Source organism: Copidosoma floridanum, unplaced genomic scaffold (assembly GCF_036245765.1).
Source record: "Copidosoma floridanum isolate Cflo_tuat_1 unplaced genomic scaffold, Cflo_Japanese_pri ptg000030l, whole genome shotgun sequence".
Classification (NCBI taxonomy): Eukaryota; Metazoa; Arthropoda; class Insecta; order Hymenoptera; family Encyrtidae; genus Copidosoma; species Copidosoma floridanum.
The window spans coordinates 8,468,970-8,496,253 of record NW_028321907.1 but is presented as its reverse complement, the minus strand read 5'-3'; the positions used below and the strand labels follow the sequence as shown (position 1 = coordinate 8,496,253).

The 27,284-nt window shown below is 37.9% G+C and overlaps 1 protein-coding gene across 6 annotated transcripts; it reads left to right on the top strand.

Annotated features, from left to right (window-relative positions):
- Nucleotides 1–44: 44 nt before the first annotated feature.
- Nucleotides 45–25,924, top strand: tyf (twenty-four). Of its 6 annotated transcripts, XM_089596569.1 has the most exons (11): nucleotides 45–1,584; nucleotides 13,775–13,888; nucleotides 15,763–16,215; nucleotides 16,252–16,284; nucleotides 17,727–18,008; nucleotides 18,881–19,322; nucleotides 20,005–20,502; nucleotides 20,614–20,974; nucleotides 21,057–22,203; nucleotides 22,379–23,099; nucleotides 23,208–25,924. In XM_089596569.1, the coding sequence occupies exons 1-11, from the start codon at nucleotides 1,315–1,317 to the stop codon at nucleotides 23,282–23,284; spliced, it is 4,398 nt and encodes a 1,465-aa protein (XP_089452695.1). In that variant the 5' UTR covers nucleotides 45–1,314; the 3' UTR covers nucleotides 23,285–25,924. The 6 variants fall into 6 exon arrangements, with proteins under 6 accessions (XP_089452695.1, XP_014219833.2, XP_089452696.1 ...); XM_014364347.3 differs by having other exon boundaries at nucleotides 15,763–16,284; XM_014364355.3 differs by lacking the exon at nucleotides 45–1,584 and adding an exon at nucleotides 3,673–3,862 and having other exon boundaries at nucleotides 15,763–16,284.
- Nucleotides 25,925–27,284: the final 1,360 nt, after the last annotated feature.

The window sequence follows — 27,284 nt, the reverse complement described above, 5'->3', positions numbered from 1 at the left end:
ATACCTTAAGCACACACCTATATATACGTGTTAGTAGTGTGTGCTGCTGCGCGACGGCTGCTCCTCCTTTCCTCCTCGTCCTCGGGGCGATCTATAACTGTTTCTCTCACCAAATCCCCGTGCAAAGAAGCAGATGCGTATACGAAGACAGTAGGTTATACTTATAAGTACAGTGATTGTTGCGTACAGGTGTGTACGCATGAAGTGTATATAGCCACGCAATATAACCATCGGCCAAGGTGGTGATCGCAAGCGTCAAGCTCGCCTTTATAGTGAGTGATTTTCAGTGTCTCTCCTTCGGGCGCGTACTTATAGGGGGTCAAACGCTGCCAAAGTGCAATATATAGTTCCGTGTCACTGCTGCAGCGAAGACGAGAACGCGGAAAAAGCGCGTGCGGGAGCACCGATCGTACGACACTGCATCCACTTGCTTATCTCTCTGTCTGTGCACCAAGTTTTACTCTTCTTTGCATACAGCTCCTGTGGCTCGTGCTGCTGTTGTCTGCGTGCAGTATGTAAAAGCATTAGGAGAACCAAGGAGTGCCGACGACGAGGACTAGGACGACCGTAGCTATACTTTTGCGTGCCTATGCGCGTGTACAACATTCAAGAGCCCCATATCCTATACTCTCTGCAGTCTGCACGGCTGCAGTGGCTGCTGCTGCTGCTGTCAGTTATACATATACGTATTATCCGTTTGTTGTAGATATATTTGTACTAAAGTGTCGTGCGTTTTAAATGTCAACAGTGATTAACAGACGACAATCCTCGGAGCTGTACTCGAACTCTGTTGCGTGTAAACCACGTATTAAATTTTTGTAGCTAGTGCTCAAAGAACAAGTCTATGGCCACTGCAAGAGAGAAACAGCAGTGAGAGTGAGGTTAGGTTGTGCGCGTGTGCGCGTCGTCGTCGTCTGTCTCCATCATCTACGAGAGGGACGTAGAAGAAAAAGTGGACAGCGTAGCAATTGTGCGTAGTTTTGTTCGTGAGTATATGTGTTAAGAGAGTAACAAATAAGCATAGGTGCATCGTAATCCGTCGAATTTCGAAGCTGTTGTAGACAGAGGGAGAGAGCCACTTCGATGACCTTGGCTCCCTCGCCAGAAAAAAGCACCAACGGAGCCGGCGTGCCGCTATAGTTATCGCTACGTCGTCAGCCGCCAGTTTACAGATATAGTATCAGGATGCCGAGCACGACCAGCGGTGGGCTTTCACCGACAGGATAGGAGAATATCGTAGGTTGTACCGTCCCAAATGTGACAGGAAGGTAGTGAGGCTTGACTGAAGCCGCAGTTGCTCCTTCGTGTGTTAACATGGCACCACTACCGGATCAGCAGCGCCAGGAGCCCGTTGACTCCTCTTCGTCCAGTAAGAGTGACTCGTCTGCTACTGCTGACGCTGCGAACGCTACCGCCAGTGCTACGGACTCCTCGTCATCGTCGTCTGCGAGTGCAGCCGTCCCACCCGAGACGAACTGCAGTGGCAGCAGTAACAGTAGCCAGCAGCAGCAGACAACCGATGAGGAGAACACCTTGCCTAGTCTAAACAATGCCAGCGTCGTCGAGGGCAAAAAAGTGTCCAAGGTGAATCGTTGTGCCTTTCATTATGTTAGCTTCACTTGTATCTTGTTGTTACGATTGTGTGTATTGTTTGATTTTTTTCTTTTTTTTCTCTATTGACTCTTTAACATTGATAAAAGTATTGCATTGAAAAATGACGCAATTATCACTGAGTTGTTGAAAGTTGAATCAAATTTTTAGACCAATTTTGGTTCCATTTTTAGGTGGGTAGACGTGGATTGGAGTAGAATTTTTTTCTGACAGTTTCCAGTAACTTGTCACGTCCCTTGATAACTGACTTTATTGGTTTTTTTTATTTTATTGTTAATGTATACTTATGCTTCATGTGTGAATGATAGAGTTTCATCGATCAAATTTGGTAGTAATGTCATTGGTGTGATTTTGATTATGAGTGCCCCAAATTCAGGGCTTGCAGCTGTAGACTTTCGAATTTGGTTAAGGATTCAAGATTGTGCAGTGCTAGGTGAATTTTTAATTTTACTGCAGGATGTGTCCTCGTCGTCCGTAGTAAAAATCCAAGTTTTACATTGACGTGCATGTGCCAACATCCGATTAGGACTGAGTTACTTTTAATTCTATCAACTAGTATATAACTTATTTTTGAATATAAAATGTGTGTGACACATGAGTAAAGTTACTTATAGTAAGAGAAAATTTATTGCTGGTAGTACCAATGATAGATCTTCCTGAGTAGGGTCAGCATTATGTTCTAAGTAGTACCCTGTTTTTAATTTATACGTTTTGTTGGGTGGCAACAAAATTTCGTGCCATGTTCATTCAAGTTTTTAGTTTTTATTTGAAAAGTAGATAAAACCCCAAAAGAACTGATACTTCTGCACTAAGTTTGAAATGAATATATTCTTTAATTTAAAACATCCAGCACAACTTACACTTTTCATTCTCGTTTTCTCGCAAGTGACGTTTTTTTACTAAAGTAGAGGATGAGGTAAATAATAATTTGAATAAATAAGCTGTGGAATCATTTTCATGTATACCTCCCTTGAAGATATCATTGCAGTATATGTATAAAGCAAAGCCTGCAAGTCAAAGCAGCGAATGTTGAAAAAAAAAAAAAAGCAACGCACATAATCTATTACGTCACGAAAAGTACAAGAAAAAAAAAGAACTACCAACCGCGATTCTCGGTTATTTTTGTTTTTATTTATTTTTTTTAATCCCAAAGCGACGAAATGTTTGAAAATAGTTTTTTGTATTCTTAAACACCTAAGTATTTTTCTATTTTTATATCGAAAAAAAAGTGTGATCAACGTAACAAAAATAAACTAAAAAAATTATTACAGGCTCGATTTGTCGGAGTATTATATCTCGAGCTTCGTTGGGTAAATATTTATGGAATCGCTATCTTGTACCAAATTTCGACTCTTCCCTGCAGCTGCCGCTTTTGCACCACAACCGTGGCGTGTTGGTCTCTCTTCTATATCATATCCTTTACAAGTGTGTGTACAGATCATACGAAAAAAAGAGAAAAAAAAAAAAAAAAAATAGGGAAAACGGAACGTTATACTGCAAGCAAGAAAGCGATCTCCGAGGAAGCTGTTGCATCACTCGCCGAGAGCGAGAAAACTACTACGCGGTTACGGTTTCTCTCGGCTCCAGTCACTGGAGTCTTTCCGTATGTACAACAGCAGCAGGTAAATCCACGCAATAGGTACTCCGTCAACTTTTGTTACATGGAAAAGTGGATCGGAATGCGGCACGTTTTTTCGGATTAACTTACTTGCGCGCTGCACAAGCCCGCAACAACTTACGGTGTGTCGCTTAGCTCGGAAAATTGCGTCTTTCGCTCTACATTAGCATGCCGCGGCAATAATGCGAGACACCACGTGAACTCATCAAACCCCGAGAGCGTATACATTACAGTAAGTATACACACCTACTTGCGGTGATATGCCTCCATTGATTTCTGCGCGCGTGCGTCCCATCGACACCACCACTCGACTCGAATAAATTTGTCACTACCATATACACATATAGGTATATGCCCGTCTTTTCGAAACAAGTCGGAAAAGCCTGTGCAGTGATGGCAGCGGAGGTAAAGCGAAATCGCGCGTGTCTGCTCTCAAAATGTGCTGATGACACGAACGCGTCTGGTGATCGGTAAAAGTCGTACAATATTAAATTTTTTGTTTTTTGTTTTTTTTGTTTGTGCGTGCGCTCTCCCGGCAAAATGTTCGAAAGCTATTGCGTGCTGCTCGTCAATTTGTTTTACGCGATCATGTATCGGAAAATATTGTTCCTTCAAAAATTGAGATCCTGCTGGGTAAATATTAACAACCTTATTATATTTGGACTTCGTGACGCATACAGAAATGTACATTTATTATATTACCTTGCATGGTGGTCGATGATGATGATGATGATGATGATGATGATGATGATGATGATGATGATATCATCGTGTGCTTGTGTATGTGTACATGTATTATGCACTCCACAATCAACTTATTAGATAACGCTCCACTTTGTACTCCGTTCGTCCAAGGTCTCTAAGGATCGTTCTGTTGTGACATGTACATTATTTTAAGTTGTTTTTTTTTGTTATTTTGCCATCCCAAAGCAAAATAGAAAATTACAAAAAGAAGAAAAAAAAATTCTAAACACTAGTTACGAGCTCTTTAACAGTTTGAATTCCGAAGCGACAATATCTTATGTTATGCTTGCACGAGTGTTTACCTCAATAGTACCGAGGTAATGGCTCGCTCGCGAGATTCCGTTCGAGCACATGGTATTTGCAATTCATAGCGCGATGTTATACGTCTATACGATTCTCTCGCTCATATATACACGCACTTGAACTTACGTGTACATATATATTACACGCGTGGGTATACGCGAGCGGTGCGAGAAATTATTCTTCTTGGAAAAAATGGCCTCCGCGTGTAAGGAGTGAGTTTTCGTTTGTTCTTCGGTATTTCTGCGCAATACGTGGATGTATATCTACCAATATACTGTTCGTCTTGTTAGTACGCGAATCAATGGGTGCGGGAGTTTTGGTTTTTTTCCTTGCCTGGGAGCTTGCAATCGAGTTGGCGTGGGTTGGTCGTCTATGAAAAAGGGCTTTGTGGAATATTGTATGTGTGTGGTATACGTTTGTAATGGCGTCGATTTTAGTGCAGATTTCGTCAAGTTGTTTATTCCGTAGATTTTTTAAAGCTTTAGCTTCAAACCCTTATGTTGTACTGTACTGAAAGAAGAAAAAAATTTATGAAAATTACTCTGCAAGCACTGTAAACTGATGACGTAAAGGTACTCTTTACGATTTTTCAGCAAACTTTTATTGATTAAATAGTAATTATTGCTGACCCAACAACCAAAACTACTGTTTCCAACAGTAAAAAGTACGTTTTTTTTCTCTCATTGCGTAAATCGTTTTAGGAAAATCGTATAAATCTCACGAATACATCTATTTGATAGTAATTTATCGTTAAATTATTATCGTTAAATTATTCTATAAGTTTTAAAAGATAAAGATAAATTTTGTACAAATGACAGTCTGATATTGTGTATTTTTTACTGCGACAGTTTTGGTATTTTATCAAACAATAAAAAAATCATTAAATTTATTGTTTTGTCACAATCATAATTTTATCAAGTGATGAGTATTCGTGAATCTGTTGACGAGTAACTATCGTTTTAAAACCAATTTTTGTTTTATTATTAGCTTCAAGTGTTATTATTTCAATTAAATGTATATAATTTTTCAGCTATTCAAGAATATATTATTTACCATCCACGACTTTTATTTGTTTACAAAAAAAGAAAAATACTGTAGAAGCAAGAAATATTTTAATCATTTATGTTTCGTTCGATCAAATATTTAATAGATGAAAGATATGAATATTTTGTATTTACAAATCGCGTGAAATAAATAGCAATCGGACCTATTTTACCTTTGATAGGTGCAGCAGCGTCTAAGTAGACGTAGTCATTGAAACAATTCAATCTTTCCCAGATTCTATGTACTCACTTTCTTGGTATACATGTACACGCGCGATCCATCGTCGTCTCATTACTTAAACTGAAATCTGTCTCCACAAGCGTAATATACGCGCTTAAAGCACAAGTCGGTTAGCAAAGAATTCCTTCGGATACGTACAACTACTGCATGAATCACGTACGTTCATATGTTATACAATGAAGCGGCGCGCAAATAATTCAGTAGCAGGTTAAATCTTGTATTGGCTAAAAACTCTCTTCAGACCTACATGTTTATTTTTGGCGTGTGACAAGTGCCACTATCATACATGCCTCGGTACTTGTCGCATCATCAAAAAAAAATTTTTACAACTGATGACATTTAAAAATAATTTTCTTAAAATTTGCTTAAAAATATATTTTTTTATTAAAGATTTTCTGATTAATATTGTAGATTACTTTCATTAATAAATGTGACTATAGTTAACGAAGCTTTCATATAAAGAGATTAGAAATGATTGGTCATTGACAAATTCGAGACGTATTCATTTACTACTGATTAATCTGTTTCGTTGTCATAATCATTTTGGAACTTGATAAACATATATTTTAAATTCAAATGTACAAGTTTAATCGAAGCGACGACGTTATAGCATTATTTTTTTATTTTACAAATCACAAAATTTCATGAAAAATGGTATACCTTCACGGAATCAAATTTCATTTCTCATTGTAAAAATAATTGCGTTGGACAACCGAATTCAAAGACTTTCTGGGTTATCCATCATGCCGAGAGCGATTTAATGGTTCAAGAAGGCTTCGCATACCTTTTGAATTTATTTCTTTCATAAATAGAATAGCTGTGCCTTTGCTACGAAATTGAAGAGGGAAAAAAGCGTTTTCCTAAAATAGCTACTTTTTTAACGCAAATTTAAAATAGATCTGTAGTATAACGAGCAACGTGAAGATTCGTGGCAAAGGTTTTGCAGCTTACATAATTTTTGTAAAATGTTTATCTTCTCTCGCGTGATTGAAACCCCAAACGCGTTTCACGGTATCGCAAAACACTACTGTCTTATTGATTTAATTTTATCGTACTTGCGCAAACGTAAGATAAATGCTTTAAAATAATTATGGCGTCGTTTTCGAAATTAAAAAAAAAAATTATTTTTACCAGTTGTTTAAAAAAGTGCTTACAGTTAAACAGTTTTCATATTTTACAATAATTTTTATTTCTCGTTTAGCTACAAAACTTATGACTTTTGTATTTGTATGCTCTTCGAAGACAATACAACCGAGACTCTGAATTGAAATTTAAAGAACATGACTCAATAACATTTTAAAGGTATGGAGAATAGTTTATGAAAAATGTAATTTTTAACACTTATTAAAAAAAAAAAATTTACGTTACATTTAGAATTTTAAGTGGAATGAAAGCAAGCACATTTTAGTTTTGGACATAAACGTATGCAGTTTCCTAGCTTTTTTGAAAATATACTTTTCCGCCCTCGGGTGGTTTTAGGAGGCTGGTACTTCCTCGGGCGAAAAAGCAGTTTTCCGGAACTCGTTCGAAAAGTCTCCTTTACGAACCTCGTTACGTCCCTCGCCTTCGGCTCGGGCCGCAAACCTCTCGGTTCGCAAACAAAGACTTTTCAAACTGTAGGAAAACTACTATTGAAATGATTTAAAATACTACTCACAGTTTTACGTTGTACTTATTTCGATAAATTTCAAAGAACATCGGAAATTAGAGTCAACTACAGGTCATTAACTTTTTGAATTATCATGAAATAATGTGTACGCGTATTTTATAACCTGTTAATGGTGCCGAAATAACGTGGAAGCATAGACGGCTTCGATCCGAGATTTGGCCCAGTGCCCACATGAGCGCAAGACTGCCCTACAAGGAATTTTTGTTGGTCTTGTTTCGTACCAACTTAATCATCGCCTACGTCTATTAAATATTCTTTTCACTCAATCAAAAGCTTCAAATGTATGATTTAGTTACTTGAATGTATAATTTTTTAATCATTTAAAAATATCCAACATCATGATATCTTTGAAAAATTGTCAAGAATCAATATTTAGGTATAAATCGATTACAACGTGAGTAAGTTATTTTCAAAGAAAATACTTTTATAATATATTTGATAAGATTTCATGAATCAGAAACCTTTTACTTGCAAAATAGGAGTTTTCTTATACCAGGTGGCGCATGTCGACAGGGCAATCACCAGGGCCCGAGGGACTCCTTGTGCTTGCCCTGATTCGATGCGCACTAGGTGCGATCTCTTTTTTTTCCAGCGGGGGGCAGTAATACAAGAAAAAAACGCCCAAAGTAGGATAAATTCTGTTCAATATGTTCCAGCTCGTAAAATTTTTTTGAAAAATTTCCAATACTAGTAGATTTCATATTCATTCAAAATCCTACATTCACAGTGTGAATCAGACTTGTTTACAAAATATTTCCGACTAGTTACATTTCGTATAAAACTAAAATTTATCCAAAGTGTCTCATGATCAGGCATTTTTCAGAAAAGTTCTCGACAATTGAGCATAAAACTCTCCTTATCAGTTTTGAGCTTACAAAGGTATTCTTGTTAATTCGCAGAAAGTTGAAAAGTCCAAAAGCATTTAAATAAATTTCAACAACAAAACTCACATGGATACAAATAGTTTCGCTCAATTAAATTTTGCGTTGGCAACAACTACAGGTAGCGGTGTGGAGATTAAATTTTCATAGGCGTAACTCGTAGTATCTTATTTCGATGGTGCATTTTAGTCCTGATGATCCGCCTCGGTATTTAAGGTCCGAAGCAACAAATTTTTCAACTGTAATAAAATTAAACAGACCATTGAATCGATTGAATGTAAAGTAATATGAAAGAAAACAAACACTAAACTCAAATTAACCGAAACTATACAATTAACATCTTGATGGTAGAAAGAAGCTTTTCCATGACCGTGGAATGGAAATATAGTTCGGTAAATACTTGAGTCTTTGTTGATTTAAAAATTTGACCACGTACGACGATCAATAATATCGAGCTTTCACATTGAAAAAATCTTTTTTAGACACGAGTGCTCAAGTGCGCTTTATATGTTTTCACTTGAGCGTAACAGCAGTGACCAACGCAGTCAAGGTTTGAGATTAAATCAAACAATTATCATCCTATTGAGAATAAATTTAGCGAACAGAATCGTCTTCGTTCTTAAGAGAACCCCATAATTGCACTGTTCACCCATACTTACTATCAACATAAAACTTTAAATTACCGCCTTGCAAAAGTTCGTCTAGCGAGAGAGGAAGGAAAAAAAATCCCCATTGTAATAAAAATCATCGAAAAGCTCTCCCTAAAGTCGTCACCACCGTGTCAAAAACAGACAGACCACTAGACGAAACTTACAGAGAGATGATCGAGTAGGCGTGTGTGTAGTCAAGAGTCTCTCCTCTTGTACAAATGTACACGTTACGCTCCTGCACTGTCTCTATGTGTAGTAGATGATACGTGTGTGTGTGTGTGTGTGGAATGTGGATACATCCGTAGTACACACTACACCACTACGACAGCTAGTAGTATTCGGAGCACGAGCGCTGCAATGGCGGCTCCGATAATGCCGACCGAGTAACTATATGCCGCTTCCAACACCACCGTCGTCGCCGTCGTCGTCGCGAAGAGGTGGAGCAGCGAGTGAACGTGCGCCGCGCCCGAGCAGCTCTCGCCTTCTCGCAATTCCCTTGTACACACAGTCACGCATGACCCCTCGTCCGAGTACATACTTAGTTCTAGCGTATAGTTGTAAGGAAAACGACGACATGGTAGTACAGGAGGCAAGGCAGTGCGTGCGTAGTCTGTCGCGCCGGCAGACTCAGAAGCAGTGCTGGTGGTGCTGCCAGAGGGGATAGTACCAGCCTCGAAGACGACGACGACGTCGTCGCTACTGCTGCTGTTAGTTTTCTTTTCTTTTTTTTTTTTTCTTTTTTTTTTCTTTTTTTTCTCCTTTTTTCCCCCTTTTCCGTCGTCTCCGTGTTTTCTGTGTGTGTACGCTCGCACGCGCGTGTGTGAGTATACAATACGTGCATAACGCGAAAAAGACACGACAGCAGCCGTCGTGCTGGACGCTCCGGTTTTTCGTTTTATTTTATTTATTTATTTTTTAATTTCCTTTTTACGAACAATCGGTACTGTCAGGGCGTTCGTGACACACATCGTCGACGAGCCGCTGAAGTTTTGGACCACCTCGTGGAGTGTCGTGGGGGAAAAAAAAATGGTATACCAAATAAGGGACGAAGAGACTAACTCGGTGTGATCATCGTCTTGGTGGATTTGATGTGTCGTGCTCCGAAATCAGACGCAGAGAGAGTTTGGGACAATCGTAAATTGTGCTCCCTTTCCAAGTGCTGGTTTTGTTAGTGGTGCGCGGGGAAATTCCTCGACGACGACGGCGAAAGTCACTTGGAGCAATTGGAGCTCGATGTTGAGTAAGTGTTTGTATAGAAATATCTAGAGAGCCGACGACGACGACGACGACGACGACGGGGCGTAAACGGGCCGCGTACACATGTATAAATGTGTGTGTGTGTACCACGTAATAGTATTGGTCAAAGTGCGTGTGTACGTACACATTTATACGAGTTGAGTGCGAGGCGTTCCGTTTTCGCATATACTTAGTAGTCGTCGTCGTCGGACACACGAGAGACGACAAACAAACGGAGATAATTATACGTGGTCGTGATTACAGTATTGCAAATGCATATATGAAGAATGACACCACGTATATAAGCAGTACTTGTGTGTAGAATTGGCTCTCGTTAGTTGATTTTTTTTTTTTTTTTTTTTTTTTTTTTTTTTTTCGTACAGTATATTGTTGGTTGTAGCCAAGTGACCGAGCGCGTGTGTGTGACAGTGATACTAGTGATAGTAAGTCTACCTGTCTCTTCTCTCATTCGTTCGGGTTGCACACTGGTGCTGCCGCTATATACCACCACCACTATCCTACTTAACTCCGGCCTCCCGATATCTGGGTGTCCTCTAAAAATATAAATTCCGCACCGTTGGGGCGCCCCCCGGTAGCCTGTACACAAGTTACTCTCTGCGCGATCTCTCTCTCTCTCTCTTTCTGCCGACTACGACGACGACGACTTCTGCATTGGCGATGGGACAGCCCCCCGCCCGCGCGATCTGGTTGCTCATGTATGCCTTTTTTTTATAAATTTTTTTTTTTTTTTAATTCCTATGTTCACGCCTCCTCTCTCTTTTCACAGTACTTAAAGTCTCTCTGTCTCGATTTCTCTCTGATACGTTTCGGCATCTCCGTTTCTTTCCTCTCGACGACGACCACACATATAATAATATTACGATTGTACCAGAAAGCAGACACAAACTATTATGATTCTCCCTTTTTTTTTTTTTTTTTTTTTTTTTCCAATGGAGCGGGGAGGGGAAAATCTTCATAGACACCCCAGCTAATCCAGTGGTAGTGTCGGATTCACCCGGTGTGCCTACTGACTAAAAACTAACCTCCCCGCATGGGACAGGTCCGTGAGGACCACTCCTCTAGAAGACAAAAGGGCATAAGAGGAGAAAGAAGAAGGAAAATAACGGAGAATTTCGGAGGCCGACTCGTTCTCGAAGGAGGAGGGGGCACTTACGCATCTGGGCGAAGCTCGAGTGATTCTCCCTTTTCCCGTGTATATAGACATACAATGCCTCCGTGTGCAGCAGAGAGATATCTCGGCCTTCGTCCGAATGTGCGCTTCCTCTCTTCTCTTGGCTCTTTTTCTCGTGTTGTGTTTTGTTGTTTTCCTTTCCTTTCCACCTCTTTCGTACTGCTCTGCTTGGCTTTTGCACTCTCTCCTCGCGTTTTGGGTTAAAGAGAAAGAAAAAGTAGATGGTCCAGTTGTGGGAGTCGAGTAGTAGCACACACAGCGCGTTAGTTTCTACCTATACCACATCCGTGTCGGCAAAAGTTCCGATCGCTCGTGCAGGCATACGTTTACACCCACATAATATGCATGTGTATGTGCTTTGCAAGCAAATTGATACCTCGCGCGCGGGAGCTTAATTGCGAGCCTGCCGCAGTTTCGGAGCAATTAGTCGAGGAATGGAAAAAAAAAAAAAGAAAAAAAAAAGAAGCGAGAATATGGCTGCCGCTGCAATGTATAGTAGAGCCGAGAGCTCTCTAATCAGTAGGTGCGAGGCGATTTATTTTCGATTCCTCGACAGATTCTTCGTCTCCCTCTCGTTCTTCGTCTTCTTTTTCCACACGTACGTCTGTACTTCAGAAAATAATATTACTCACCGTGTTGAGAGTTTGTACGTTTGACCATTGATGGGAGACATTACTTTTTTTGGTTCTGATTTCATACGTTTTGCTAACGATCTCTCCGACCGATCTGTTGGACGTGCAGTATTCCTCGTGTATGTGTGATTTAATGTCTGTATTGACAAGTACGGGCTGACGATACGTGGCATCATTCACGTTATGTATATGTTCCAATGGTCAAGATGTATCGTGGCACTGTCGTTTCAGAAAAGATAAATTCTCTTTTTATCTCCATCGAGTTTGGAGCCGCTCGGATTCTTCTTTCAGCGGTTTTACGTGATATCTGCAGTACACGCACGTCGTGCGCAAATATTCATAATCGAGCCCTCGTTGCGGTGGACTTCTTTTTGTTTGGGGGAAGGAAAAATGACTTTAGGAAATTGTTCCAAGATATCAAGCTCGCCGAAAAGTACAATGAATATATGCTAGTTCTCCAACTTGGGCGTTTTTTTGTTTAACTTTGGGCGTTTGCTTGCGACCTCATTAGGTGAAAAATTAATCGATACCATTTAATTGATTTTCAATTGACGTCCCATCCCAAACGCGTTAGAACGAAAATTCGTGTTGGTGGTATTTTGTTTGTCTTGATGGACTTACTTTCCAGGCCCACAGGTTCATAAAATATTCTGTACGTCATTATATTTCTCAATACGTTTTGCTTAAACCTACAGTTACAAAAATATTTATTTACGTAGACCACGATGTACGTTGTATACTTTTATTTTTAATACAATAGAATCTATAGAAAATGATGTCAATCACTTGAGCGTCAATGAGAAGTATTCCTAGATAAAAATTTTAAAAATTTTACAAATCTGTTATTGATTCGTGTCATAAGCAAATTTTTGTATAAAAAATAGAAATTCGTAATAATGAAAATTCAATGAAATTTATATGTTAAAAGACTCGGTACATGGTCTGAAAGTTCCCTACCCAACATGCCCGATTAGGCATCCAGACCAAGCCAACAGAGATTATACACATTGGTACGGATTTTATATTGCTATAAAATGTGTATCAGTGGTAAATCTAGCATTTACAAGTAATACTACACATTGCTTTGGAGACAATCCAATAAGTGAAACCTTAAATTTCCCACTGAACTCACTCCATGTAGTGGTGTACTCTTAATACTGAGAATCTACAATACCAATACTTATGGATAGGGGGGGGGGGGGAGAAAAAATTTCGTACCCATAAAAAGAAACTGGGAGTCATCACCAACACATTTGGAGTCAACTTTCAATGTAGAACAACATCTTCAATTTGAATTGAATGACACAGTTGCCTTATTTGATGGATTGCGAAACCGGTTTTTTTTTTTTTTCTCCCATTTTCATTGGTGATACATTACAGTATCCCTAGCGTGACTATTTTTGCTGCTGGCTGTATACCGAACAAAATCAACATTACCTACAAGACGCATGAGATCACTTTTATAAATAAATCAATTTTTCCTTTCACACAACTAATGTATGTTTTAATGAATTGCACATAATATATACTGGCTTTTATCGAAAAATGCCGTCTTTGTTGCCAAACACGTAATTAATCTTGACATAAATTATTATTTTTTCGCTGCAGAATTAAATGTTAAATGTGTATACGGATAGTATTTAAATGCACACGCGACTTTTGCATCATACGTCTCGTATAATTCAATAATTTGCTTTGTAATCATGATTCCCCCGTAGCAGTGCAGAGCTACTTTTCAGTGCTTATCGGCTGTATAGTTGACTTATCTCGAACTTTTTTTCTCTCTCGTTTCTCTTATCGTTAGGAAACGATTAAAATGACGTCAGTTTGTATTTGTGTCGCGCTGAAAGACATTAAATTTAACGACTTTTTTTCTGTTTTCTTCCCTTACCCCGGCAATTTACCGATACTGTTTGTTAAACATAATGTGAAAATTTTGTCGTTGTCATTGCAGGAAGGGACCACTGATCTCTTAGAGTTGGACGAAAACGAATTGCGGAAATTGTTAGAAGAAGCCGTTGAGTACAGAAGTCCCAAAGATCGTGCTGGAAAGTCCGAGCATTTTCAGGTACTTTGTCATACTTATTTATAGTTGTGGACGCTTATTTTTTTAATTTTTTTTTTTTTATTTAAGCTTTTAAAACACTTTTTTTCCTTATGCACAAAGATGATATATCCCCTTGTTGAATAGATATTGAGTTCGATTTCGTTATTTTTTAGTTTTTTTTTATTCATAAAAAAAAACTTTTTCTATAGATATTTTTATAATTATATACTGTTGTATTGAAAATAATTTTTTTTTTTATTACTAAAAACCACGATTAGATAAGCGTTTGATTTTATAAATTATCAAAATGAATATTGTTTGTGCTAGTGACAATATTGACAAAATGCATTGATTAAAAATTTGAACAGTCATTTATGAGACTAGCGCAGAGTGATGAAATTATACTTTAATTTGCTTTATGTTATTGTTGCCAAGGGGGAGAACCGAAAAAAAAAATGAATACATCTTTTTATTTCTTACTATCATACATTTATTTACTCTTTTCATCTTTAATTTATTTCCATGCAAGCTGTGGATTGTTATTCTAATATGCGTATAAATTATCTTCTACGATGTTAGCGTGCTTTTTTGTTTGAGATAAATAAAAATTACTGTTTTGAACCATACATTGTTGGTATTTTCGTTAGCTATAGGGACATTTTTATATTTTGCGCAGTAACTTATGTCATGCAAATATATAAAAATTTCCTAGACAAGAGTATGTTATCAGTTAACAATTCATAAAACAGGAATTTTTATCATTTAGTCATAACTTCGATGTCAACGCAAACAAAAATTTTTTTCCAAACGTCTAAAAAGAGCCTATACTTTTTAAATGTGAATCAGTGAATACTCACCAATTGATATTGATCAAAAGTGGAAATCGCAACCAACTTCCAATTTTCCTCTTTCCCTTCAAACAAGTGACTACAACTATTTCAGCACAACAAAATTGGACCGGCCTATTTTTCACTGATTCAGATTTAGAGCATACCTTTTTCCCTTTTCTTTTTAGCTCAATTTGTGATGTCAATGTCATTTAAAAATTTTATATTAATACTTGTATTTAAAAAATATCATTCATTTGTGGAAAGATAAACTTTGGTCACTCAAAATGTTTGAATGCAACTTCTCAGGATCATTAAATCATTGTGTCGTCCATATGCATGCGTATAAAATACAATGAAACGAGGGTCCACTACTATAAGCGCTTATTTAATTGCGACGATTGGATGTTGCTCAAGGTTGATGACGATTACGATAAAGAAGTAAAAAAACTGTATCTATGTTCTAAAAAAGTAAAAGAAAAGTGACTAAAATTTTGAAAAATCCACAAATAAATCATAATAATACGCGTTGATTGCCCTGAGCATTCATAAACACATCTCATCATCACACCTTATTTTGATACTATCAAGTATGACACCAACCTGTTTGTAAACACCACCACTACTACTACTTTGCCGAGACACCACGTTGTCATCCCGCGTATGCGCGCACTTTTTTTCTTTTTTACCCCTTTAATTTTTCTCTTTGCACACTCTCCCTCGACTATTTTTCGTACTATAAATAAACTCTTTCACGAGCGTCACTCGTACTAAAAAAAAGTGGGGTAGGGGGGGGGGCACGGAACATTGTGTCAGAAAGAGAAGCGTCAAAGCGCATCGGACGGTGACGTTCCTCCCGTCACTTGTATCAATCACGGTCTGCGTTTGTGTCACCTGCACTTGATTTGGGGAAAAAAAAAAAATAACAATAAGTAATAAATAAAGAAAAAGAAAACATCACCACTGCACGTGTATGTACGATGTATTATTATAAACGCGTTCCCATATGACGCCACCACCACCACCACCACCAGCCTGTATGTCTATCTGTAAATAAAATACCTGTAGGAGCTGTTGACGAGCGTCGAGGCGGAGGAGCAGAAGAATTTACTGTTCTTCGCCAGCGGGGCGGGCGGCTCCTCCTCGTCGCGGTACGCGCGCAACAATTACAACAGCAACAACTACAGCAGCGGCGGCGGGTACAACAACGGTCGTCGGTCGCACGGCTCGAGACGCGACTCGACGGCCTCGGTGGCCGAGCACCTCACCCACGGCGGCTCCCTACAGAACCTGGCCCAGGAGTCGTCGCTGTCCTGCGGCGGCCTCGCGGCCTCACACTACTCCTACTACTACTCGTCCTCGGCCTCTTCGTCGACCTCATCCTCGTACTACAATAGCGGCGGCGGTGGCAGCGGTGCATACGGAAATTACGCCGGTGCGGGCAAGCGCCGTCAAGCGAGGAAGGGCCACCCCGGCCCAAGTGTCTCGGCCAGGCAACGCGAGGGTGGCTCCCTACCCTCGAACGTCGACGCCAGCCATACCCTCGTCGGGCCCTCGCTCGCCAATTTCCAATTAGCGTTCGAGCAGAAGGTATCCTTGTCTCTCTCACTATCGTCGTCACCTTATCTAAATCCACGCATAACTCCGGTGATCCTTCTATATACCTAATGTACACGTTTTCATTCGATTTGCCGATCCTGCATCCATCCATAATACGTCTATGCATCATTTATGTATTATATTGTACCTACTCCTGTACGTGTATACCTACGTTGTGATATCAATACATGTATAATATTACTTGACCGGCAGACACGTGTCACGTACAGCAACTGTAACTTATCAACTTTGCCTGATGCATGTGCTTCCTTTTTCTTACTTATAGCAACATCTATACCTCTCTCTCTCTCTTTCTCTCTATGTCTTCGTGCTCTGGATTTTCTTTTTTCTTTTTCATTTCCAAGTTTCCGCCACCACTTTCCTCATACGTTTGACGAAACAATTATTGACATAGTCCTTGTTTCCTCTGCGATTCTATAGTCTTCCCTGGTACATTTTATACGTTCGTTGCATCGAGCCAATTTACTTACATCGATTTTAGCCACCCACGCATCCTCGTGCTCATTGATTCGCTTGTATTAGCTGCCTAACTGCTGCTGTGTAAGGATATTATTATTATTATTTTTTTTATTATTATAGGTGCTTACTGGATAACTTTAATTTTTACATTGTGAGAATAGGAGCGCTTTGGAATTGTCGGGCAATACCCTGACGTTGATGATTATTGTAATTGTTAAAAATGCACACTAGGTGCCAAGAGAATTTTGCCTACTATGGTCGTAGTACTTAAACGTCCAGTGATTGATAATAAAAATTAATAAAAATTATTTTAACAAAATTGATCGATAACGAGCTGTTGGACAAAAGAACACATCCTCTAATACGCTTCAGTAATTATTTCGTCCTACGTACATGCACAATTATTACATGCATGTGTTGTTTTGATTCTATGTGTGTACGTATTAATCTGCATCTCTATGTTCTTTTTGTGTTTAACAGTATTGATGTTTTTCTTCCTTCGTTTCGATTACAATTTTATGTATAGCCCGTAATTGATATACCTACATGTGTCAGCATTCTGTGGAACGTATAATTGTAGCGTTGTTTGTATGTATTTTCACATTTGGCATGTACTTCAACGCGGGATGAAAATTGTAGGACAAATATTGATTTTCGTGTAGCCACGAAAAATCCTTTATCCACTTGCAAGGCTTTTTTCTTTCACCTATACAATTGTATACAAGCAGTGAGATTCTTTGTAAACCAACACACAATGCCCACTGTTGACTTGATTTTTATTGCAAATCAACGTAAGATTTTTTTCTTCTTAAATTCATCCAGTACATTGGTTTGTTGAACATTCAGTTATTTGTGTGAGTGTGTGTGAATAATTTTGCAATTTCGTGTAGATTTTAATACTCTGCGCGCGTGTCTTACAAGATTATTAATACAATGCATGTATATAATTTCAGAAAGGTTTATCTGAAGAGAAATCGGTGCACAATTGGTTTAATAATAAAGAAAAGTCCAAGTCTTTGGATAAACCTTCATATTCAAAAAGAGAAGACAAAGAGAAAGACAGGAAAGAGGGTAAATTGAGTGGTTCGTCGTGTGACATTGAAAGTGAAACGCGCGACAAACGAAGCAGTAGCAGGGGAAAACTTGGAACAAATGAGATGCTCGAGCCAGATAACTCACCACCAGAGTACAAAGATAAACAAGATTGTATGGTGATCAGTGTGGATGATCTGGAGGTATGTATTTTAGTATATTAAGTAAAAACATCCTCGAAACTTGCGACACACTCGTGTGATTAGCGTACTCAGAGGTTAGGAGTATCATATATTATAATTATATATACACTTGGTCAATCGAAAAGTAAGAAGTATTTATTATTAGTTTGGAAACAAAATGAAATCACTCTGCGCTGAAGGAAAATTTTGTTTCAAAGAGTTGTTACTAGCACAAAAAAAAATTCATCAAACGCCCCGTCTTAATGACATTTCATTATTTACAATGTTAGTAAGTGTACACGTAACCAGTAGTGATTTAATTTAATATATTTATTGTCCTGTATACTTAGTAGTTTTCTTTGTCAAATCTATACTTTCAGTTGTTTCATCCTCTCATTTTGACAATCTAACCTCTCTAGCGCTAATACGTTGTTTTTAAACTAACATTACGAATCGAATGAAACTAAATAAAGTTAAATAGATTTAATGCGATTTTTAAGTCCTGCAATTGTAACTTGAAAGTTATTTAATACGAAACTATATAATTGATTGTTACTAACGCTTGATTTTTAAATTAAAATTCCTTGGCAAAAAGAGACATAGTACTTATTTATGAAGCTGTCTGTAATAGCTTCAATACGAAATTACTTTTTTTTTATATCATGTGTTATTTCTTGTGATAGTTACGTGTACAGTAATGATAACAACAAAAATAAATAATGATAAATAAAACTAAACTTTCCATACAGTAGAAAGTTGCAAATTTACAAGGGTCGCGTTTGCAATGACGGTGTGGTAGCAATCTCTCTTCCTCTGTATTGCTAACTTTAGAAATGTTTTTGCAACACGAAAAAAAGGTCCCTACGTCACGAATAACTTTGTTTTTTTGACAGGCAAGCGGTGTCAGTGAGCAGAATGCTTCAGCCGCGCTCGGAGGTGTTCAGCCACAGAATCACCACCACCACCACGGTAATCAACAACAGCACTCGTCGGGGCCACGCTCGCTGGACGCCGATGATGACGAGGGCACTGAAATGAAAGTGATCGACAATAGCAGCCGCGCACAATTCATCACGCACGCGTCCTTAACAGTTAGTCAGGCCGCCGCGGCCGCCAGTCAAAATCAAGTCGACTCGGGCATCAATTTTTCCACGTTAGAAAAGCTTCCAACCTCAAATAGCGCCAGCAACAACAATAACTCGAACATCAACAACAACGACACTAGCAGCAAGAACGAGCTCCCCTTTCCACCCTACAACGGCAAATTGATGACAATTGGAGCAGGTTCGACGCTGTCTTTCTTATCCTGGACTAGTCTTTTCGGACCTGCGAATGGTGATTTTTTTTTTTTTTTTTTCTTTCATTCTATTTATCATGATATTAATTTGTCTCATTTGTCCATACACGATAATCCATTACCACACCTTTGCTTTATCATTCCATTTCATTTTTCCCTTTTTCATTCTCATTTTATGCTTGTAAGTTGATCCGCTTAGTTGCTTTCGCAAAAGTATAGCGTTGCTAACTTTTAGCTAAGATTTGGCATTCCATACGCCTTAAACTGTTTCTCTCTGTCCGTCAATTCGGGTGTCCATCAACGCAACTAAGCTTCTTTTTTTTTACCGTCTCTTTGGCACCTTTGAGTTTTATTATTGACTTCTTGGAAATGCAAACGCGTGTGGCTCGTCACGTTGTTGGTCCGTTCGATTATTGTTATAAAAGAGAGAAAACATTCCTCATCATATAAAAAATAATTCAAATTAGCTGTCGGTTCAGTGCGAGCGTTCACAATGATTACGTAACAATCTTTTTCATGAATCCACAATAATTCGCCGCTCGTCTTTGATTTTTCCTCTCGAATCCATGATTCAATCTATATCATCAACTCCCTCGTTATCCCTCCAATTCCTCTCTAAATCCTCATCACAAAGAATTACATAAATGTACATGCATAATGAATATCACCAGGAATTGAGATTGCGACCCAATCACTCAAGTAGTTTTTAAATAATTCTAGTCATTAAAGGCAAAGAATCGTCTAGCGAAAAGGCAGTGGACGTGAACGGCAACTCCGTACAGAGTAGCAATAGCGCGAGTGAGCGCAACGGCGAGCGTAAAAAGCCCAGGCGTAAGAACACCCAGGAAGCCAACTGTATTACCTATCCGGCGCAAAAAGTGCCGGGCCACCGCGATGACAACATCGACAGCCTAGTGAACTTTATCGAAAACAAAGACGTAAAGGGCAAAAAGGGGAAGACCAGCAGCGGCGGCGGTGGCGGTGGTGGTGGAAGCAGTAGTGGCAGTACGATCAAAGTTAAAGCTACCCAGGCCAACGCCAAATCGTCAAGATCGTCGCGTGACTCTAAAGATACCGGTGGCAAGAAGAGGGAACAAGTGTCCGGCAAGTTGCAAAAGTCCAACTCGCTCGAGGAGATCTCCAAGACCAAGCTCGAGGATCTCACGGCGGAGTCGGGCGCTGCTTCTAGCTGCTCCAATAGTGTCTCCAGCAACAATGGTAAGTCAACTCACCAACATGTTATATAATAATGAGAAAAATAATGTGTACGCCTAAAGTTTTATCCAACTGTTTACTACACATGTACGATATTTGACATTTATTTTCTAGATTCTGTCAACGTAGTCTTGCGTCGTTCAAAGCAGCGCAGTACAGGCGATACCCAGGCCGTCGATTTGAGAGGTGACCGACGCTCCTGGGGGACCGAGGCTTCCCAGTCGATCAACTACAATGAAATCGGCGCTGACTACAGCAGCTTCAATTCTGTAGTGAAGAACGAGTCAGAGACCGAATTCCACGTCGTCACTAGCAAGAAGACAAAGAAAACAAAGAAACAACCCCAGGGTAGGAGTTCGAGTGGCAGCCGCGCACAGAATCTCGGGGGCTCGGGTGGCAGAGAATTCTCGAATAATTATAGAATGCCCTACTCACCTGAACTTACACGCAAATTGGCTAGTAGTGTGGCGGCAAGGTAAGTTACAACATTAAAAAAGTTTTTATTTTTTATTTTTTATTTGAATCTGAAACTTATGATTGAATGATAACGATTGCAGTGAAAAATCAGACAGCAGCGACGGAGAATCAAATCATTCAAATCGTTCGCTGCCTGCGACGTCGAAATTCGAGTCATTCAAGACACCTTCCGGAGAGATTGCTGTAGACACTTTGGAGACGGTTACTTCTCAATCCGCGAATAGCGCTATGCAGGTGAGCTACGCAGGAGCAGTGACGCGCAATAAACCTGACGCGCTCGACAAATCTATGCCAGTGCTGGGACAGTTGAACTGTATGCCTAGCACAAACTTGGTGGGATGGCCGAACGTTTCGTCAAAAAGTTCTAGTGCCCCTAGCAGTGGTATCGAGCAAACTGCTGATAAACTACAGAACGATCACTACCCGCCCCTGCAAGAGACGCAAAAGTCTGCTCGATTGCAGCATCACGCTTCTGCGCAGCAACAGCAGCAGCATCAAACCACATCGAGCCCGAACGTTGAAAAGCCGTCCTCCCCGACGACAATACCAAAGCCTGCAAAAACATTGCCCGAAAGTAGCGGCAAAAAATTGACGAGGACGACCAGTCAAGAGGAGCCAGTGGCCAGTAAAGTCGACATTGAGAGTACACAGCAGCAGCAGGAAAGTAAACAGCTGAGTGGCAATAATTCTAGTCTGGTAACAAGCGAAACCGCTCCGATCCACCCACTGCCTCCAAAATCGCCTGAAACGCTGCCCGCCTACTCGTCTTCGCCGTCTGAAATCGAATCTTCTGGAAATAACGAAAGCAGCGCTACTAGCTCTATGAAAGACACAAAAAATATCACCATGAGGGTACGCAAACAGGTTCACCCCTCGCAGATGCCTGGAGCAAGCGTGCGAGAGTTCTCGTCTTCTCATAGCCAGCAGTCACATGTGGCAGATGATTCGAAGATTCTAAACATTCAGTCGGAGGAGCAAGCAAAGCTTGCCAGTAATCCCAGTCTATTGCAAGATGACAGGGACGTAAAGAAAATATCGAACACACACAGCGTGATGGTGGCAGGACCGCCCGAAGCTGATGTCGCTAAGCCAAGGATAGGAAATAGTGTTAAGTTGTTATCGCAATACCGATCTATTGTGGAAAAAACTGACAGACTTCCGAAAGCTATCAAGGATCCACAGCCAATCAGTTCGAAGGAAAGTTCAACTGTGTTTTACCAATCGCAGGTAAATTTTTTACATTGACCTTCACATTTCAGGTCGTGTTGACAATGTATTTGGTTAAAAACAAACGTACACAAAACTATATAAATACTTTGTATACATACTATGTCATTTAATGCCAGTGTATGTAAATAAAAAAATTAAATCAACACTGAAATAATTCCAAATTTTTTTTTAGTCTTTGAACTATCGCCAAGAAAAACAGGCCGAGGATTCAGATGGTAAAAAGTCAAAGCAGTCGGTTTCCGTCAAGTCAGAAAAGGAGCAGGAGCTTCCCAAAGTGCAGATGGTGGCAAAATCGTGCCCAGTAACTGCTGCGAGTGGAGCATCATCGTCTAGGCCTGCTGTTATTCTGCTTGATGAAAACGTCACTGACCAAGATAAAAACGTAGACGCAGAGACCAGTGAGCTTACCTTCGGTTTTGAAGTCAACGAGGATCTTCTTCAGTCCGAAGATTCAGACGAGGCCGATAGCTCTCTGACTCCGGTTGCTAGTCCAGACACTATTTGTTTCTCAAATTCATCAAAGAGTTACAATAGGTCGCAGCCTCATCAGCCGTCCCAGCAACCGCAGCAGCCACTGCCTATCGCTTTCGACAAGCAGCAGCCGCATCCGCATCAGCACGTGAGGGTCCCAAGTTACCCGGTTAACGCGTATATGCCTGTGCACCCGATACCCCCGCACTCGGCAGTCATGGTTCAGGCCATGTATGTGGGCTGTCCAGTAAGATTCCAAAGCCCGTATCACATGATGCCTCACATGCAGCCTGTGCCAGTGGCGGTCGTCGAAAAGTGTCCCAAGCCTAGAGAAGACTTCCATTATCCACGATACATTGCTCCTGATGAAAGCCACGTACAAAAATTCAATCATGACAAAATCGTGTCATTCGTCGAAATGGGTGAGTGATGAAATTTCTTTTCGTGTCAGTTTCCAAAAAATTCATGAACAACAATTTTTTATTATTCATAAAATTTTTCTTTTTTTTTTTTTTCCATGTTTGCTTTAGCTTGGGACGACGTGATGGTAGAGTTAAATACTATTGGTCGCGTTCAATACTACGATGTGAACAGTGACACAAACTGAAAAAATACTGCGGACAATAGACTATTACGTCGGATAAAGTGCTTTTACACGATTCGAAAAAAAACATTAAACACTAAAGGTAATTATGAAATACGTGTATACATGCATAAGAAATATGCGTACATATTCCTACTGCATTCACGATGGATTTAACAAAAAACTGCCTTGTTTGTCATGCATCTGATTGTAGTGCTCGTTTAGTGCTGGTGCGACAAATATGTTTAAATTTCGTGAATTTCGAAACTAATAACGCAGTTGAACTGCGCTTGAACATAATCGTGAAATAAATCTCAGCTGGAAGAGAAAAGCGAGTTAGTTGCGTTAATAGAGTTCAATGATTCAAAGTGCGTGAATATTAAAAAAAATAAATAAAAAAAATAAATAAAAAAAACGTTGAATCAACGAAGCCAAGTGGCGCAGTCTAGTGCCTCAACAGGTAGTTTAAACAAGTGTACATACGCGTGTCTGAAAGCAGCATAAGGTATAAAAGATATTAACGAAAAACATAAGTAGAAGAGTTGAGAACCCTCGATTAAAATGTATAGTGCATCGAGTAGCAAAGCGTTTCCTATACTTCTAAAGATGGGCATACTACTTTTAATCGAAAGTAAATAGACTATTTAAGAGTCATAATTGCGAAAAATCAAAAGTTTGTGGAACTTGATGACTTTTTCCTTGTATAAACAACGCGTATGTATATACCCCAAGAGTTCCCTCTGCGAGGGAACATGTACAAGCTACCTATCGAACCATGGGGGAAAAAAAAAGAAAAGAAAAAAACTTTTAAAGTGAACGTTATTGTGTTGTGGTTTGTGATTTTCGTCGAAATTCTTGTGTCAAGTTATAAAACAGTGGTTTCAAAGCTGCGTAATTATTGTGCGTAATCTAATGCGAATGTTAAAATTGACCATAACGAAAAGACAGTGCAAGAATCTTTTTTTAACTTGTTCAAATTAAAAGGAAAAAAAAATTACAAAAAAAGTTGTCAACAATATCAACAACAGTTTCGTGTATGAGATTTGTGAAAAAAAAAAAAAAATAAAAATGAACAAAAATACGTTTGAAGCGCTACATATAAAAAAAAAAATTGTTCAGTTCTAGGTATGTGAATTAAAATAATATACATTAACCATGCAGATTAAGCATACCTGAACAATATAGGGAGAACAATACATAATTGAAGTATGCGACAAGTAGTACGTACGTAAAACGTTAAAATTTTTACACAAAAAACTCGCTTATTAATATATACATGAATAAATATAAATAAAGATTAATTTTTAAGTACGCGTCAATGATAATGGATAAATATGTGCTTGTGATTGATTGCTTAAGAAGGTTAAAAAAAAATACTTTAGAAATCGTTGCGCTAGTTAGTTTCATTACTTTGTTCGATAGAAGAAATTGCTATTTGAAGGCTCGCCTGCTGGTGTAGTCACTCATAGAATCTTAAACCTATTAAGATGCATAGTTGTAAATATATAAATATTAATGTATAAGGGAGATGGAAAGACTATTTGTAGAAAAAAAAGTAGCTTATTTCCTTACCATTCGACTGTAATATAAAATTCATGGAAAACTTCAAATATTACAGTGCCATGTAATTTATGTCGTAATGAGCAAGCGTGTCGAGGCTCTCATGTAATTAAAAATACAAAAAAAAGAAAAAACAAACAAAAAAAAAAAAAAAAAACAGAATTACGTTGAACACAATGATTCAGCACAAAGAGCCTCGCTGACGATTGTTTCTTCATTATCTTCTATGTTCTCACTGAACTTAATATTTTAAAAAACTATTTACTACTTGATTTTCTAACCGTGTGTAAATAAAGAGCGTCGTAATGAAACAAAACAAGACCAAATCGCCTTAATGTTTTAGGAAATCAAGTTATTATGTTTTAAAATATCGCGAAAGTTTATCAACTGTATGAGGATATTTTAAAAAGACTTTAAAGCAGATTTAACTATATTTTTATAGGATGCCGTGAGATTCATTTTTAATTTAAGTCTCCTCTTTTTCAAAGTATATAATATTTCTGTTCCAGAATTATTTATAAATAATAAAATATTTCATTTAAGAATTATTTTTCTGAAATTGAATTTTACTTTAAAAATTGTTCCCTTGCGTGCCACATATTTTCAGTGCAATATTTTTAAAGTCATTTTATTTTGCTGTATAGTTGAAAATTTTCAGTTGAACCACATTAAAATAATTTAATTTTACTTTTTAACATACATATAAACTAGCTGTCATGTTTGAAAGGATATATTTTTAAGTAAGATTTCTTAATTAATAATAGCGCTTTGTTTTTCTAGTGTAATATAAACAATCATTTCGTTGGTCCAAGAATTAAGGATCAAACGATGCAAATAACGTAATTTTACTTTCATAAGATCCGAATTTATTGTCGAATTACGTTAGTTGAAAAATAAGTCATTGTAAAGCGAAGTCCTTCAAAAAGCAATTTTCTCACAAGAACGCAAGAATGTGTCTGTTGATGAAAATAAAAAAAAAAAATAAAAAAAAAAAAAAACGAAAAAAATTCACCTAATTAATAAAAACTCCTTTGAACGGCGTGCGCTATCGTTGGGAAGTAAGGCTGATGAAAAATTGAGGAAAAAAAAAAAAAAAAACAATAACGTGATTGCAAGGCACTTTTCTTTAGTATTAAGCGCTAAAAAATTGATAATCTTATATTATATTCAAATCTTCGACTTACTATTTTTTTTGTTGGTTTTTCGTTTCACAAAAGATGTGCACGTGGGACTTGTTAAGAAAGCTAATTTGTTGTTGTTTCCCTTTTTTCTTTCATTTTTACTTTGTTGTCAAAAAATGAACTGCAAAAAAATGAAACACGCACTATTATTTTTTTTTTATTATTACTATTAGAACTAATGAATGAGTGCAAAGAAAATTGGTAACTATTTTCTTCCTTTGAGCGCTTTTATTTAACGTTAATAAAAAATAAATAACTAAGTTACTACCATGTTTAAGGTGTTCAAAATCTGCATTTTTATTGTATCATTGTGATTGAACTTTTTGAAAAACAAAACTTAATATTATGTTTAAAAATATATAACATTGTACAGAGAGGCAAAGTTCATAGTTATTGTATTCAAATGATTTTTGTTAAAGTAAAAAGAATTTTGTTATTTCTTTCAGAGCATTAGAAGTTTATTAACATATGTAACTATAATCGCGTAAAGATATTTCTTTAAGTCAGTTTAACTATGAATTTTGTTAGATTAATCAGTGAAAAGTTAAACGAAAATTCGAATGTCTCTTATTTCGTAATATTTCGTCGTTTCAAAACTATTTTTTTACAATTAAATAATCTGGTACCGCAAAATGTAAATTGTTTCTTACAAATAAATATATACATGTTTTGTTAATTTAAACAATAAATCTTTTGAATCAAAACAATAAAATTTTTAAAAAATATATCATGGTATGATAATCTATTGATAATCAATCTTATTGCATCATGAAAATGAAAGTACTGATATTTAGTGATGCAAAAAATTTAATCATTTCATGATTGTATGAGATAAAATTCACATACTATAATAATCACTTGTAGTTTAACAGTGTTCATTTCAACTTCGAACACTTTCATTTACCGCAATCCATTAAAGTCATTAAAACATCTTGAAGAAAAGAAAAGTTTCTTTGGCATATTTAAACTTTACTCAAAGGTAGTGTATACTTTGTCGAGAGATTTATCACATCTCTTAAAAAATGTGTGTATACTACACCACTATTTATAACTAGGTATCATCTTTCCATAAATGTTATCTGTAGTGATGCGATTAGATTGATCCTTAATTAAATTGAGGTTTTTGGAATTTTTTTTTTTTTTTTCGTTGGATGAAAAAAAGCTTTAGTGGTTTAAATAAAAAAAAAAAAAAAATAATAAAAAAACATTAAGTAGATAATAACGAAAAATGTGTATCAAGTCTTGGAAAATTTGTAGACTGTCATTTGTTAGCTGATAATTTT